Source organism: Dama dama, chromosome 1 (genome assembly GCF_033118175.1).
Source record: "Dama dama isolate Ldn47 chromosome 1, ASM3311817v1, whole genome shotgun sequence".
Classification (NCBI taxonomy): Eukaryota; Metazoa; Chordata; class Mammalia; order Artiodactyla; family Cervidae; genus Dama; species Dama dama.
In genome coordinates, this window is record NC_083681.1 from 8,272,763 (window position 1) to 8,291,275 (window position 18,513).

General features: G+C 39.9%; 1 protein-coding gene across 1 annotated transcript in view; it reads left to right on the plus strand.

Moving 5' to 3' along the window:
* MMP20 (matrix metallopeptidase 20) overlaps window positions 1-18,513 on the plus strand; it is a 58,049-nt gene that overhangs the window by 14,194 nt on the left and 25,342 nt on the right. Inside the window, exons 4-6 of the mRNA XM_061143348.1 lie at window positions 494-619; window positions 1,402-1,563; window positions 4,406-4,547. Coding sequence (XP_060999331.1) covers window positions 494-619; window positions 1,402-1,563; window positions 4,406-4,547 — 430 coding nt within the window. The remainder of the gene's footprint in view (window positions 1-493; window positions 620-1,401; window positions 1,564-4,405; window positions 4,548-18,513) is intronic.

Sequence of the window (18,513 nt, forward strand, 5' to 3'; positions counted from 1 at the left end):
TCTCAGTTACCTATTTTATACATAGTAATGTGTATACGTTAATCCTAAACTCCTAATTTGTTCCTCCGTCACTGCCACCCCCTAAATAATACGTTGAAAGCACTTGGCCAACATGTTCACAGTCCAGTGAGTGGACAAGATGGTGGCTGAATAACCATCTGCCTTTCTCCTTTTGTGATCTGCAGCATGGTCATAGTCTACAGTAGGCCTTGTGCCAATTAATAGTGCAACAAATACAATAACAAAAGAACATTTTTAAAAATTTGTAATGCTTACTATCTTTAAAATACAAAAAATTGCTTTTATTATTTTAATAGATCACTCATTGGCATATGAGATTTCTCTTATAAAAAATGAATATTGAAAAGTAAATCTATTTGTATGAGAAATGTCAGTGCTCCTCAAAAAGTTGTCCATTCCCTGTGATATTATGTACCCCTCAAAATTTGCTAGAAAGACTAAATCCTGTTGGCATTTCTCCCCATATGTCTAGATCACGGGGATTCCTATCCATTCGATGGGCCTCGAGGGACTCTAGCCCATGCATTTGCACCTGGAGAAGGCCTGGGAGGAGATACACATTTCGACAATGCTGAGAAGTGGACTATGGGAACGAATGGTATATATGCACAATTCACCATAACCTGGAAAATATTGTACCTTCTTCTGGGCCTCCATCATGAAACCTTGAGGTTCAACGTCCCAAGCCACCCTTTAACTAGGGAGGCTGGCTAGGAAAAACAAGTAAGCCAAAAATCCAAAAGGGAACACCATAAGGGAAAAGATCCATCCTCAATTGTGCTGTAGATTTGTCTGATCTCTGGTTCACAGGGTATAATCTCGAGAAACAGCAATCCCCTACTCAACACACAGCAGTATTTTTCTTCAACTATGTAGTAATTTTTGTTTCTTACTTGTACTTGGAAATAGGTCACATTCAGAAATGACCTGAGAAGAATTAGTACTTTACTGAGAAGTGCCATGGGGATGGGTTAAAATTTCTAGAACATCATGCATGTCATCTGGAAACCTCCAGTGTGAAACATGGGTGGATAAAAGAGAGCAGACAGGGAACCAGTGAAGCATGCATGGACTAAATCTAGGTGTTACTGCCACTGTTAGTGCTAAAGTCCTTCTTTACGGAGCACCATTGACCATGAACAAAATGAATGGATTTACATTTCCATCGTCCCCTACCCCAAGCCCCTCCTAGCCAAGGGGGGATGAACTAGGCTAAAGTCAGCAAAGCTAAGTGCCAGAACACCCTACCAACATTATCATAACCCAGTTCTGAAAAGAAAATGAACAAACTGATTTGGCATAAATTCTCCTGTGAAGACAGGAAATAGTGAAAATAAAACTCTGTGTTGATGCTGTCTTTTCCTCTCTCACATCATCTAGGTTTCAATTTATTCACCGTTGCTGCTCATGAGTTTGGCCATGCGCTGGGCCTGGCCCATTCCACAGACCCATCAGCACTGATGTACCCAACTTATAAGTATCAGAATCCCTATGGGTTCCATCTCCCCAAGGATGACGTGAAGGGGATCCAGGCACTGTACGGTACAACTGATACACTTCTTTGACTACAGACCCTGAAAGTGACACGCATTTGGTCTCACAGCAAAGTGTACTCTGCCAGACATTAACCTGCATAGGTGAAGATTAAGCTAGAAACCCTTAGGTTTCTAGAACCTAAGAATAGCTTAGAAACCCTAAGCTATCCCCTCTTAGGAAGAACTTACTTACCATATATGAGTATTGCTTTCTTTTGTAAGATGAATATTTAAATTTTACATCTTTCCTCAAATTTTACATCTTTCCTCCGAGCATATTGGTCCCTCAATGGCCATAGAAAATACAATCATTTGTGTGTATTTTGAGTGTTGATCAGGAGTTAGATATTGGAAGAGGATGGATTTTTTTTACAGTTCATATATATAGTGTTTATTCATTTGCAAATAAGTGACCTTATCTCAGGACTTCCCTGGTGGCTCAGACAATAAAGAATCTGCGGGAGATCCAGGTTTGAGCCCTGGATCAGGAAGATCCTCTGGAGAAGAGAATGGACCTTATCTTCCTAAAAATAGTAATAACAATGGCAATAACTGTACCATTGAGTCATATAGCTGATCTGCAGTTTATAAATCATGTTCATATGAGTCATCACATACCATCCTCATCGCCAGCCTGAGGGATGTAAAATGTTTTGTGCCTTTTATAGTTGAGAAAGCTGAGGCTCAAAGAAGTAACTATCCCAAAATATCCAAAATTATCTGAAATGTTACCATTCTTTTAAAGGTGATAAAGGATTATTAGGAACTTTGTATCCCACTTTCCTAAACATAAAGACAAGTCCATTAATCCATGAGAAGAAATCTTGAAACATCACTAGACCTTGACATTTTGTTTGTTTGATGGGTAAAAAGCTGAAGAATCTAGGACGCTGCCTTTCCTGTAAGCCTCAGAACCTGCTCATTCAGCCTTTACTTGTAGGCACTCCTGCTCTTCCTCTCAGCCTAGAGAAGGGCCTACAGAACCCAGCTCCTCCTGCCTTCCCGCATCTGGCCAGTCCATCTGTTGTAGACGTAGGTACACACAGCTGCAGTCAGATCTCATCTGAGGCACATAAAAGACAAATTTCATCCCAAGAAGTGTTCAGCCAGCTGTATCCCTTCAGAGGTGGGGTCTATGCCAGTTCTGCTTCTCTCTTGAGTGACAGGGAAAAAAAAACTGCAAATCTCTCCATATAACAAGCTAGGGCTCCAGTGTAAAACCCTTCCTGTGCCCATCAAGGAATGCGTGCTCAGTCACTAAGTCATGTCTGACTCTTTGTGACCCCATGGACTGTGGCCTCTGTCCACGAAATTCTCCAGATGAGAATACTGGAGTGGGTAGTCATGCTCTTCTCCTGTGACCCCCAAGAAGAAGCCACTCCAGATCTGTGCCTACCCTTTATGGGTCTTTGTGCCCTGGAGCATCACCGCCATTCTGACAGCCACTGTTCCTCAGCCAGGAGATGAAGTTTATGTTTTGACAAGGCTGTTTTTCTGCAAGTGAACAAAGTACATAAACATGGTTTTATATCACCGAGAAGCACAAGCCTCACCTACTACTAACCACCTTACCACCCTGAGCTTCAGCAGAGTGCTTGGAGGATTAGTAAGTGTTCAAAAAACGGCAGTGTGTTTCTGATCTGACCAGTTTCCACTTTCTGATCTTTTCCCAAAGCTTTACCCCAACCTCTGATCTTCATCTTACTGCTGACCTTTCTCCACCCGGGTCTTACCCACCTCACCCTCTGGCCTCACTCCTTCCCTGATCCCCAGCTATGGTAACAAGACTCGATTCAGCAGAGGGACCTGCCAGGAGCAGTGACTTAGGCAGCCCCAGCTCACTCCTCTGTAGTTGGCAGACTGTTCCCGAGGACTGTCTCAGGAAAACTCAACAGCATTTCCCCCAAGGGCCAGGTCCTGTGTTCCAAGAGGATCTACCAGAAGGTGCCTTTAAATGGTAAACACCTCCATGGTACTTCTTCCGAGAGGATCTACCAGAAGATGCCATTAAATGGTGGACACCTCCATGGTACTTCAGGGCCCCAAGAATTTGCTCAGCCTCTCCTGGACACGTAAGAAAAGGCTTATACACAGGGCAAGATACCCAGAAGCTGTTCAAAAATAAGAAGAAAACACACAAGAAAGATATAATCTTATTGAAAACAGGAGTATTTAATAACAAACAAACAAAAAACACAGAGGAAATTTTCAAAATAGATTCCTAATTTGAAACACCCATGGCTATCAAAGAAATTTGCTTAATAATAAAATAATAGTCATTTTTTGGAACTTTTGTTATATGTCAAACACTCCACTAAGTGCTTTTCAGGCATTATTTAATTCTCACAGAAACCTTCTGAGGTCGGTACCTTTATTACTGCTGCTACTGCTAAGTCACTCCGGTCGCGTCGGTACCTTTATTGCCTTCCCCTATTTTACTATGAGGAAACGGAGGCTTAGAGAGATTGAATTATTCATCTGAATCACACGAGTCCTCCCTCGTAGCTCAGTTGGTAAAGAATCTGCCTGCAATGCAGGTGACCTGGGTTCGATTACTGGGTTGGGAAGATCCCCTGGAGAATGAAATGGCAACCCACTCCAGTATTCTTGCCTGGAGAATCCCATGGACCAAGGAGCCTAGCAGGCTACAGTCCATGGGGTTGCCACAGTCAGACGCGACTTAGCGACTGAACCACCATCGTAGGAGTGAGCAACTAATGAAGCCAGGCTTCAAACCCAGGTCCTCATTGTCATTGACTTTGTAATATACAATGGAAGTGGGTCCCTGGAGCAGAAGTGTACAGACTGCATTCCTGGTACCATTTTGACCAAGTCACTTTGAATCCTAGGACCTCGGAGAGCATTCCCAGGGAAGCCCACCGCACCCCACGGCCCCCCTCATAATCCGTCCATCCCTGACCTTTGTGACTCCAACTTATCCTTCGATGCTGTGACGATGCTGGGGAAGGAGCTCCTGCTCTTCAGGGACCGGTAAGCCTGACACGTGCCCCCAGCTCTCACCAGGCCTCAGCCGTGTGCCCAGGCACGCGTTGTTGGAGACGACCTTGTTGCTGCCATGGGTGACGATCGTGCCGAAGTGCTGTCCTGTGTGACAGTCGGATGGGAGGCAGGAGTCTTTGGGGAGACACAGAATCGCCAAAACTACTGTTTGTGGGGTACCTACGATGCTTTGCCACTGGGCTGTTTTCTGTATAAGTCCAGTATTTCTTCTAATCCTTTTCACTGTGAAGCAGAGTTAGAATCCCAAATTTACAGATGAGGACAGAAGCTCAAGAAAACACAAAACTTTACAAGGTAACACAGTTGTATTAAGTGACTGAGTTATGACATCAGCCCAGATTTATCTGATTTCTACTTTATTCACCTCTGTATCCCTACTGAGAGCCCATAGTATATTCTCAATAAATATTTGTTAAAGAGGGTTGGGTAGGTGGAAAGATGGACAGATAGGTTGTTGCATGGGTGGATGGATTCACGGATGGATAATCACGTGCGTAGATAGATGGGTGGAGAGTTCTAAACTTAGTATTCTTCCTAAACCCCTGTTTCTCAAGGCCTCTTGACTTTTCTTTTCTTTTTTTTTTTTTTCATTTATTTTTATTAGTTGGAGGCTAATTACTTTACAATATTGTAGTGGGTTTTGTCATACATTGACATGAATCAGCCATGGACTTACATGTATTCCCCATCCCGATCCCCCCTCCCACCTCCCTCTCTACCCAATCCCTCTGGGTCTTCCCAGTGCACCAGGCCCGAGCACTTGTCTCATGCATCCAACCTGGGCTGGTGATCTGTTTCACTATAGATAATATACATGCTGTTCTTTTGAAACATCCCACCCTCACCTTCTCCCACAGAGTTCAAAAGTCTGTTCTGTACTTCTGTGTCTCTTTTTCTATTTTGCATATAGGGTTATTGTTACCATCTTTCTAAATTCCATATATATGTGTTAGTATGCTGTAATGTTCTTTATCTTTCTGGCTTACTTCACTCTGTATAATGGGCTCCAGTTTCATCCATCTCATTAGGACTGATTCAAATGAATTCTTTTTAATGGCTGAGTAACATTCCATGGTGTATATGTACCACAGCTTCCTTATCCATTCATCTGCTGATGGGCATCTAGGTTGCTTCCATGTCCTGGCTATTATAAACAGTGCTGCAATGAACATTGGGGTGCACGTGTCTCTTTCAGATCTGGTTTCCTCAGTGTGTATGCCCAGAAGTGGTATTGCTGGGTCATATGGCAGGCCTCTTGACTTTTCAACTGCCAGCTGTCAGAAAGCACAGAAGGAGAGGGAATATTGGTGACTTCTTGTTATACTACAGCTATAGCTACTAGAAGAATACCCTGAGGTTTGAGTTTCTATTATTGTCGTTTTAGGAATGTTTCTTTTGGGCTTATTAATTGAAGTTTCAGTAGTTCTGTGAGTTATAAAAAACAATGTGATGGCATTGGTGTTTGACTTTAATGGCATTGGAGACTGAGTAATTTATGATACTGGAGATGCTGGATTTTTAGTGAAGATACTATAGGAATAGCTGCAGATATAGCTATGACTAGTGGTGGTTGGTGGTTGATCTTTAGTTATGTGCTGCCGAAGTGAGCACAGTTGATCTTTATTTTTTAGTATTTTTGTTGTTATGGAGATAATCATGGAAATTAAGTAGATGTAAGTTTAATATTGGTGTAATAAAGGAAAAGGAGAAAATTAAAACTTTTTGTTTTGAAATTAATGTGGAAGTTTTTATTTGAAGATAGGAAGTAGGCTTTGGTAATACATTTTTCTACCCAAATTAAGTGTAATAATAATGATGCTGACTTTTGGCTTGCTGAAAGGTGGATGGATGGTGATAGGCAGTGAGTGAAAAATCTGAAGAGATTGGAAAATTCATACAGGCGCTTCCCTGGGGACTCAGTCGGTAAAGAAACCTACAATGCAGGCAATCTGGATTTGATCCCTGGGTGGGGAAGATGCCCTGGAGAAGGGACTGGCAACCCACTCCAGTATTCTTGCTTGGAGAATCCCATGGACAAAGAAGCCTAGTGGTCTACTGTCTAGGGGGTCCCAAAGGAGTCATATACGACTGAGCAACTAACACATAAAGGGGAATTAATTTTTAGGTTTTGCGTTATAAAGTTAAATTCAAGTACTGGAATAAAACCTGAGAGAGTTACTGCAAAGCTGCTCATTTTAAGTAGTAGGGCAGAGTTATATATTAATAGTTGTTGGAGTAATCTTGTTGGAAAACGCTTCTGATTAAAAGATGTTTAATAGAATCAATTAGGAGAGGATTATTTTCATTTATCAAAATTAGAGTAAAAAAACAAGGTTCTCCTAGACACATGAAGAAAAATAATTTGAATACTTTGGGCAGCTGCTAAGAAAGTGGCAGTGACTCTTATTAATCAGGTGCAGGCATTAGTATACAATGTGTTAGCAATTTTGATAATTCAACCTTTGGAGAAAAATCCTTTAAGGGAAGGCCTATCTATGAGCTGTAGGCTTCTGACAGTAAGTGAGGTTGAAATAAAGAATAAAGCTTTAAATAAGCTGCCCATTTGAAAGGTGTCTTGTTTATAGCTATGAAGAATAGACCCAGAGCATATAAATAACATGGATTTTTAAAATGTAGGTGTGCAGACATGGAAGAATGCTAAGTATGGTTGACTAATACCAATAATAACTATTACTAGGCCTAAATGGCTTGAAGTAGAGGAGAGAGCAATCTGCTTCACGAGAATAGTTGGTGTGGGTAATAACACCTGAACAGATGTCAGTGTTTTGGATAGTTCTATTCTTTTCTATCACTGGTAAAAACAAATTAATAAAAGCTCCAGCCATTGTGCTTGAATGAGGCTGAGGGAAGTGGTGGACAAGGCCAAGCTGGAGGGATTCTCCAGCCACAGCTGGAAGCCCCATGAGTAGAAGCGGACAGTGACTAAGGTTAAGCATGAAGATTTGTTGGAAAGCTCGTGAATTAAAGTTGCATTATTCCTATTCCCCTCCCATGGTGCTGTCTCTGGGAACATGGCTACCAGTTCCTCTGTAATCACTTCTCTCCTTGGACAAAAAGAAACCTCCCAACTCTCACCCCCACTCCTACCTTTACTGGGGACAGAACTCAACCACATCAGAATAGGCAGAGGTAGCTCAGGCATAAGCATGTGTGACATGACTTATTCTTTTTCTTCATTGGAAAAGTGTGTGTTGAACTCATGTAGGGTGCTAACCCCGTCACAGTAACTGGGGCTGTAAAGACAGATCAACAGTCCCCTGGCTTTTGCACACCTCAAAATGAAGGAAAGAAAGATCCAAAGAGCACTGCCATCTCGCTGTGTGCTGTGGGTGTATTTAGTCAGACAGAGAAAGGGGTCTGGTGTCTCTTTCTTTAAAAACACACTAATTCCCTCAGCCCCACCCTCATGACCTTATCAAGCCCTAATCACCTCCCACTGGTCCCATCACACTGGGGATTATGATGAATTATGGGGGGACACAGACATTCAGTCCATAACAGAGTAATCATATTGTTAAACATGTTATTGAATATCCTTCCAGACTTTTTCTCTGAGTAGAGATTTAATATTAAATATGGGAGGGAGACAGGGATATCCACAAAAGTAAGACTTTGTAATGTGCTGGATGTGCTGATTTGCAAACTTTTTCACTCAGTTATCTCTCATTTTTTCCATGTCAGTGAACTTTAATTTTCATCTTTATTTAATATATGTGTATATTATCCCAGTGTACAGATCTTTACTTATTTACTTATCCCTACTTATTTAACCAGTCCCAAACTAATGAATGTCTGGATTGTTTCCACTTTTTAAAAAATTAGAAACAGCTGAACTAAATCTTCAACAATGGATGGGCGTCTACTTTTCAAAGCAAGTAAAAGGGAAACCCAGAAATCTAGGCTTTAGCCTTAGGCTAAGTTGGTTTGAGTTCTGATTATGCTTCCTACTGATCAGGTGACACTGCGCAAGTCGTGTGTCAAACTTGTGAGGGCTTAATAAAAGGCAGTTACTATATTTAGGAAGGGGAACAAAAACTATGTACAATGGATTAAGGCTTGGAAACAACCAGAGGTATTTTTAATTGTTACCTGTTTCGATTGATTTTTTTTCCTAAGACCTGCTGATTATTTACTTTGTTTTTATTATTTATTACCAAAAAGTAAACCAAAGTGAAATCAGTAGGCATTGAGCTAGGAGTGATAGGCAAGGTGAAGAGCAGGAGAGCCCCAGACACCATGCAAGGTAACGTCGGCTCCATCTGAGAGAATGAGCTCATCAGACTCTGTGCCATCATTGATGAGTGGGTGTGCCCCAGTGCAGCGAGTAGCTTCTTCTTTTGGTATTATCAGTGGTTGTGACAGAGGCAAAGGGACAGTGGAGTCAAAGACAGCCCTTTCACACAATCATATTTTCTTTAAAAACTAAAAGAAACCTTTTTAAACTTCTATTTATCAAGCTATGAGCATTCAACAATTGTTAACAACTAATGGGAGATAATATAGCCTTTGATGAAATACCAAATGTAAATGAAATGTAAATACTGACGGTGATAAGAGAATAGAAAGAGAAGCATAGATATAAGGGGCATTTAGAAGGGAGTAAGCAGGGAAGAAAGATGGCTGATTAACTTTTTTCTGCTCAGCCATCACCTTCTCATCTTCTTCCGCTCAGGATCTGAGGAGCTATTATGGTAAGGGCAGGTAATTCCAAAGAACTAGGAAGAGCTAGAAGGAGGACAGGAAGCCAAGAGTGGTACCCTTCCAGCACCGGAGCTGCCACTAACCCGCCATGGGACCTTGAACCTCTCTTCCTCCTTTGCAAAATCAGGTGTTGCCTGATATTTGTCGTGACTTCAATGTGTTCAGTACTCGGTGCTAAGCATTTTGTTATCAACTCCTTACACAGCCCTGTAAGGTATGAATTAGAGATAGAAAAGATGGACAACTTGTTCACGCTCACAGGGCTGGTCATGTTTGAAGCTGGGGCCCACACCCACAGTCCTGTGCCAGAGGCTGTGCTCCTGAGCGCCCTGCCCTGCTGCAGAGCTGGACTCGCATGGCGCTGATCCCCTACCGTCACCAAAAGTCCCCAAGGGCTTGCTAAACCTGGACAAAGAACAAAGAATTCTTTCAGCCACAGCCATCATGGCAACCTGGGGGCCATATGAAAGCATTCCCAGCCTGTTCTCTCCCACCCGCCAGCCTGGAATTCCCCATCACTAACAATAATCTGTTGATGAGACATTTCAGGCTGTGGAGGTAATAACCGCACAGTTTGTTTCCAAAGCATGATGGAATGCAGTGCCTTTTAAAGTCACTGTGAGACTGCTACATATTCTCCACAGTGTATAAATGGATATGGGTACATTCAAATGTTCTGTTTGAAGAGAAACTTCAGCTACACACACACACACACACACACACACACATATGTAATTCACACAGATTTACTTTTTATAATAAATTACAAAATATTAAGGTTATCTCAGATTTCCTTGAAATGACTGGAACAACAGTCATACCCAAATGATATTTGTATGCCTTCTATTATTCTGGGTTTTACATGATGCAGTTTTAATGATAAGATCAAGAATATGTCTATCAGCTTCAGATCTCAGGAGAATAATAGCATTTCACATGTAGAATAGGCATAAAGTTGATCATGTCCAAATCCTTCATTTTGGAGTCCGCTGACACCCAGCGCAGAGTCTCCTATCACTCACGTAGAAAACCTCATAGCTGTGCAGTGGAACTGTGAAGAGAATGCTGGATTTTGACTTGAATGAATGACTGCCTTCTGACTGGAATGCATTTGCAAGAGTGAGAAAAGCACTTTGGGGTGGCTCCTCTGTCCCTGGGCCCTGGGCCTGCAGGTTGGGTGAAGAGCCACAGGGAGGAGGAGGTTCTTGAGTATCTAGGTCCCCAAAAATGTCTGCTAGGCTTCTGCATGTGCTGTTTTATTCTCAAAATAGAGTTCTTTATTTTAAAACATCTGTAAATCCCTGACTGATTGACTAATTGTCACATTCTGAAAGATGTTTTGTACCGTATATAGTAATGGGAAGAAAAATATGTTTCAGGGTCACGCATGTAGGGACTGAAGAGAAGGACAAATGTAAGAGGCATCTTGAAAAAGTCACCAGCAGGACCTTGACACTGATCTGATGAGAACAATGGAAAAGGAGAGTCGAAGGTAGCAGCATCACTCACTTAGATAAGAAAATCAAAAAGATTTAGATGCATCAAGAAAAATTCAATTTTAGATAAACTCTTACAATATTATTAATTATAAAATCTGACATTTCATGATCCTTTATGATGTGCAATGTTATCCTAAGCATTTTATAGGTATCTGCTCCTTTAATCCACACTCTTTTTCCCAGCTAGAGTTTTAACCTAGGTCTACTTGACATCAGAGACAGAATCATTATAATGGAACCCCAGATAAATCAGGGAAAAGAGGATTGCCTTTTTTTTTTTAAGTGATCAGCAGTGGACAATGCTGCTGAGGTCACCAGGTTGAAAACTGAAGAACAGGACTTCAGTCCAGGATGATGAAGGATTATAGTTTTAGCAGCACAGTTGGGGCTTCCCTGGTGGCTCAGTGGTAAAGAACCCGCCTGCTAACGCAGGAGATGTGGGTTCGATCCCTGCATGGGAAGGATCCCTTGGAGAAGGAAATGGAAACCCACTCCATTATTTTGGCCTGAGGAAATCCCATGGACAGAGAAACCTGGAAGGCTACAGTCCATGGAGTCAAAAAGAGTCAGACACAACTTAGCGACTAAACAACAAGAAGGAATGAACCCAGATCCTAAGGAATGAAAAGGCAAAGGGTAATGGCGGGCTTCCCAGGTGGCACTAGTAGTAAAGAACCCCCCTTGCCAGTGCAAGAGGCATAAGAGATGAGGGTTTTATCCCTGGGTCAGGAAGACTCCCTGGAGGACGGCCTGGCAACCCACTCCAGTATTCTTGCCTGGAGAATCCCATGGTCAGAGGAGCCTGGAGCGCTACAGTCCCTAGGGTCGCAAAGAGTCAGATACAACTGAAGCGACTTAGCATACATGCACAAAGAGTGATGGTATAGATCATTCATTTTCAAATCATTCATTTGAAAATCTTATGAATAACAAGGAGTTAAGACAATAACTGGAAGAGGCAGCAGAGTCAAATGAGGATTTTTCAGTTTGAGAAATACCTGGGAACATTTGAAGGCATAAAAAGGAGCCAGCCGTTGCAGAGAAAGAAATGCAAAGCTCTATCAGAAGGAAAGACAATAAAATCAGTACCCTCTCCTTTTATTAATAGGTGAGTCCATTGGAACCTAGCATTTTCCAGATTTTCATGAGCTTGAGGAAAGCACACACAACTAAAAAGGAAGTCTTCCTCCTTCAGTCTCCCTGAGGATATTTCTTTTCTGGCTATAAGGTTGCATCACTGAAAGTCAACACATGGCATTGTATTTACTTAGATTGATTCTCTGTTATGTATTATGAATTCAGACAAAGAGGCAGAAGGTGTACAAAGATTGCTGATTCACTGTCATTTCTTCTGAAACCCCTCCTTCTGACTAAGGACGAGGTTCTTTACATCTTCATAGGTTGTGGCTTAAAATATGGATCTCCATAGGCTCCAAAATGGATATATACACTTAATTTAAGGACACAATGAATAGTTTTCACTGTTTTAACCACTATCTACAGGTAGGATTTTAATTTTATAAGCTCTGTTTTTCTTGGTTTCAGTGAGATGGATGATGCATGTCTGATTCTTGGCCTCTTAAACTTCCTGATATAAACAGCCCTGGATAGTGAGCTCCCCGCAAATGAATGCCTTCTTGACCAATGATGTGACTGTTTGTATTTCAAAGTTTCCACTGACAAAATTTTATATTAATGAGAAAAATTTACAAGAAAATTTAGTTCTATTGATAAACTCTAGGTTTTACATAATTAATAAATTTGTAGGGTAAAATCATGTCTTTTTAAAGTATTTACAAATAATTGTAAGAGTGTAGCAGTCCAGAGTTTATAAAACACTTTCATATGCATTGTCTCAATTGATCCTTTGAAATGTTAGCAGTTATTATTATTATTTTCATTCTTATTTGACAAGAAGAAATTTAGCCTCAGAAAAATTAAGTGACTCATACAAGGTCACACATCCAATAACAAAATAAGGTCTCAAGCACCTGTTGCTTCTTTCACTGCACCACAGTGCCCATTCTCAGGGAAGAGAAGCATCAATTCAACCCAGCATCAAAAGACTGAAAGAAGAAAGACACTCCCTTCTCCTGAAACTAGGGCACAGAGTGACAGAGAAGAGTCAAGGAAAGTCAGGGGTGAAGAGAATGGAAAATGAAAGGACCTATTCACTCTTGCTGAATTACAGTCAGCAAAGAGGTAACCGTGTCTCCTAGAAAGGAAAGACCAAGAGGATCAGTCAAGCAGGTGGGGAATGAAGACAGTGGGGTGCAACAACAACAACAAAAAAAAGATAAAAGCTTAACAGACTTCAATCAAGCCCCAGATGTGCCAGGACTTGCTAATCCCAAGAATACATAGATGAATAATATACAACCCTGCCGCAGGGAGCTCACAGGACTGGCAGCGAGCGTCAGGAATGTTACCGGTGACTTCTGCTCAAACCTGATGACTTAGATGCTGTTCTTTAGAAAAGAGAGTATGAAAACTGATGGTTAGATAAGTTCTACACAACCGTGACATCTATCTATCTAGTCAACAAATTTTTATTGAGCTTAACTATGTTCCAGATATAGCTTTGGTTCCTGGCTAAACAATGCAGTTAAATATCTATCAGCAAGTCTTCAATATCAATAGACTCCATTGTTTTGCCCTCCTTACCTAAAATCAGATTACAGACTATTAATATGATCTGTTTATTTCACTACCATTTTCAAAATATCCTGCAATTGTTCCTTTTTTTTTTTTTTAAATTGAAGTACAGTGGGTTTCCCTGGTGGCTCAGTAGAAAAGAATCTACCTGCAATGCAGGAGAAGCAAGAGACGTGGGTTCTTTCCCTGAATTAAGAAGATACCCTGGGCCAGGAAATGGCAATGCAGTATTCTTGCCAGGAAAATCGCATAGACAGAGGAGCCTGGTGGGTTGCAGTCCATAGCATTGCAGAGTCAGACACAGCTGAACACACATAGTTGATTTACAGTTGTGTTAGTTTAAGGAATACAGCAGTGTGCTTCAGTTATACATGCATATGTTTTTTCAGATTCTTTTCTTTTATAGATTTGTATAAAATGTTGAGTATAGTTCCCTGCGCTATACAATAGATCTTTTTTGATTATCTATTTTATATATAGTAGTGTGTGTATGTTAATCAAAAACTCTTATTTTATCCTTCTTTCCCTTTCCCCTTGGTAACCATAAATTTGTCTGCTATATCCGTGAATCTAATTCTTTTTGTATGTAAGTTCACTTATATCAGTCTTTTAAGATTCCACATATAAGCTATATCATATGATATTTGTCTTTATCTGTCTGGCTTACTTCACTTAGTATGATAATCTCTAGGTTCATCCATGTAGCTACAAATGGCATTATTTCATTTGTTTTATGGATGAGTAATGTTCCATTATATACCTATATATGTGTATGTGTATATATATATATAGATATAGATATGTATAGATATCCCATCTTCCATAACCATTCATCTGTTGATGGATACTTATGTTGCTTCCATGTCTTCGCTTTTGTAAATAGTGCCACAGTGAATATCAAAGTGCATGTATTATTTCAAATAGGTTTTCTCCAGATATACACACAGGAGTGGAATTGCAGGATTATATATAGCTCTATTTTTAGTTTTTTAAGGAACCTCCTTATTGTTCTCCATAGGAACTGTACCAATATACATTCCCAGCAACAGTATAAGATGGTTCCCTTTTTCCCATACCCTCTCTATTGTTTAGACGTTTTGATGCTGACTGTTCTGACTGGTGTGAAGTGATACCTCATTGTAGTTTTGATTTACATTTCTCTAATATTATTAACGATGGTGAGCATTTTTTGTTTGCCTTTTGGCCATCTGTACATCTTCTTTGGAGAAATGTCTGTTTAGATCTTTTGCCAATTTTTTGGTTGGATTGTTTGTCTTTGCAAATATTTTCTCCCATTCTGTAGGTTCTCTTTTTATTTTGTTTATGATCTTCTTTGCTGTGCAAAAGCTTTTATGTTTAATTAGATCCTGTATGTTTACTTTTTTATTTCTATGACTATAGGGGATGGATTCAAAAAGATATTGCTGTAATTTATGTCAAAGAATACTCTAGCTATGTTTTCCTCTACAAATTTTATAATATCTAGTCTTACAGTTAGGTCTTTAATCCATTTTTAGTTTATTTTTGTGTGTGATATTAAAGAATATTCTATTTTCATTCTTTTACATGTTGCTGTCCAGTTTTCCCAGCACCACTTATTGAAGAAACTGTGTTTTCTCCATTGTATATTCTTGCCACCTTTATCATAGATTAATTGACCATAGGTGCATGAGGTTATTTCTGCTCTTTTTTGTGTGGTATCTTTTTCTGGTTTTGGTATCAAGGTGATGGTTGCCTCATAAAATGAATTTGGGAGTGTTCCTTCCTCTGCAATTTTTTGGAGGAGTTTCAGAAGGTAGGTGTTAACGCTTCTCTAAATGTGCAGTAGAATTTGCCTGTGAAGTCATTTGGTGCTGGGCTTTTGTTTTTGGGGAGTTTTGAAATCACAGACTCAATTTCAGTATTTGTAATTCATCTATTCATTTTTTAAATTTCTTCCTGGTTTAGCTTTATGAGATTTCTAAGCTTTATAAGATTTCTTTCTAAGAATTTGTCCATTTCTTCTAGGTTGTCCATTTTATCAGCATATAATTGCTTGTAGTAGTTTTTTATGGTCTTTAATATTTCCATGGTATTGGTTGTAACTTCTCCTTTTTCATATCTAATTTTATTAATTTGGGCCCTCTTCCTTTTTCTCATGATGAGGCTAGATAAAGATTTATAAATTGTGTTTATTTTGTCAAAGAACCAGCTTTTAATTTTATTGATCTTTTCTATGTTTTCTTTGTCTCCATTTCATTTATTCAATATTTCTGCTCTGATCTTTATGATTTCTTCCCTTCTACAAACTTTGAGTTTTGCTTGTCCTTCTTTCTCTAGTTGCTTTAGGTATGGGTTTAAGTTGTTTATTTGAGGTTTTTCTTGTTTCCTGGGGTGAGCTTGTGTCACTATAAACTTCCCACTTAGAATTGCTTTTGCTGCATCCCACAGGGTTTGGATCATTGCGTTTCACTTTCTTTTGTCTCTAGGTATTTTGTTTTATTTCCTCTTTGATTGCTTCAGTGATCCATTGGTTGTTTAGTAGCATATTGTTTACCCTTGATGTATTTGTGCTTTTTTACACAAATCTTGTAATTGATTTCTAATCTCATAGTACTGTGAATTTAAAAAAGTGCTTTATATCAGTGGTCCCCAACCTTTTTGGTCCCAGGGACTGGTTTTGTGGAAGACAGTTTTTCCATGGACAGGGCAGGTGGGGGGTGGGCATGGTTCAGGTGGTAATGTGAATGATGGAAAGCAATGGGGAATGGCAGATGAGGGTTCACTCACTTTTCTGCCACTCACTTCCTGCTGTGTGGTCCACTTCCTAACAGGCCACAGACCAGTACCTGTCCTCAGCCTGGGGGTTGGGGACCTGCTTTATATGATTCAATCTATAGAAGTTTACTGAAGCTTGCTTTGTGGCCTAGCATGTGATCTATCCTGGAGAATGCTCCATGTGCACTTAAAAAGAATGAATATTCCAATGCTTTCAGATGGAATGTTCTATAAATATCAATTAAGTTAATCTGGTTTAATTCATCATTTAAGCCTTGTGTTTCCTTATTGATTTCTGCCTGGATGATCTGTCCATTTACATAAGTAGGGTGTTAAAGTCCCCTGCTATTATTGTGTTACTGTCAATATCTCCTTGTATGTCTCCTTGTATGTCTGTTAACAGGTGCTCCCATGTTGTTATTGTTGTTCTTTAGTCACTAAGTCATGTCCAACTCTTTTGTGACTCCATGGACTGTAGCCCACCAGGCTCCTTTCTCCATGGGATTTTCCAGGCAAGAACACTGGAGCAGAATGACACTTCCCTCTCCAGGGGATCTTCCTGGCCCAGGAGTTGAACCTGCATCTCCTGCTTGGCAGGTGGATTCTTTGCTCTGAGCCCCCTGGGAAGTTTATGTCGGGTGCATGTGTGCATGTGTCCTAAGTTGCTTCATTCATGTCTGACTCTTTGCAACCCTATGTACTATAACCCACTAGGCTCTTCTTTCCATGGCTTCTCCAGGGAAGAATACTGGAGTGGGTTGCCATGCTCTCCTCCAGGGTCTTTTTCCCAACCCAGGGATCAAACCCACACCTCTTACATCTCTTGCATTGGCAGGGGAGTTCTTTACCACTAGTGCCACATCTACAATTGCTATATCTTCCTCTTGGATTGATCCCTTGATCATTATGTAGTGTCTTCTTTGTCTCCTGTAACACTTTATCATTTTTTAAATTAATTTTTATGGGACTATAGTTGCTTTACGATGTTGTGTTAGTTTCTACCACACAGAAAGGTGAATCAGTTATACATATATATATATATATCCCCTCTTTTTTGGGTTTTCCTCCATTTAGGTCACCGCAGAGCACTGAATTGTACTGTAGGTTCTCATTAGTTACCTGTTTTATACATAGTAGTGTATATATGTCAGTCTCCATCTCCCAACCCATCCCACCTCTCATTCCTCCCTTAGTGCCCATACATTTGTTCTCTACATCTGTGTTTCTATTTCCACTATGCAGATAAGATTATCTATACCATTTTTCTAGATTCCACATATATGCATTAATATACTATATTTGTTTTTCTCTTTCTAACTTACTTCACTCTGTATAACAGCCTCTAGGTCCATCCACATCTCTACAAATGACCCAATTTCATTCCCTTTTATGATTAAGTAATATTCTATTGTCTATATGTACCACATCTTCTTTATCCATTCCTCTGTTGGTGGACATTTAGGTTGCTTCCATGTCATGGCTATTATAAATAGTGCCGCAATGAACATTGAGGTGCATGTGTCTTTTTGAAACATGGCTTTTTCAGGGTTTATGCCCAGTAGTGGGATTGCTGCATCATATGGTAGTTCTATTTTTAGTTATTTAAGGAGCCTCCATACTGTTCTCCATAGTCACTTTATCAATTTATATTCTGACCATCAGTGCAAGAGGGTTCCAATAGTCTTTATCCTAGTCTATTTTGTCTTGGGTTTCCTTGGTGACTCAGTAAAGAGGTAAAGAATCTGCCTGCCAATGGAAGAGACATGCATTTAATCCCTTGGTCAGGACTATCCCCTGGAGAAGGAAATGGCAACCCATTTCAGTATTGTTGCCTGGAAGATCCACTGGACAGAGGAACCTGGAGGGTTACAGTCCAGGGCGTTGCAAGAGTTGGACTTGACTTAGTGACTGAACAGCAGCAACAACGTTTTGTCTTATATGAGTACTACTACTCAGGCTTTCTTTTGATTTCCATTTGCATGGAATATCTTTCCATTCCCATCAGTTCTTCTTTTATAACAATTTTATAGATTTTCTTTTTTTGCCTTATACTTTAAATCTACTCACAGGTATATTAGGAGGTTAATTGTTATACCTTTTTTGGTCAATTTTAATTTATTTATTATTGTAATCTATAGGTCTAAGTTTGTAAATCTTCTGAATATGTGTCTTATCACTTTATTACCCACAAGATATAATTTTTCTTCATTAATATAAAACTTTTAATGAGTAAAGATTCTTTTGGAATTTGTGATACTTTATTAGTGCTTATTAGTTATTAGTATTTATCATGTATACATTCT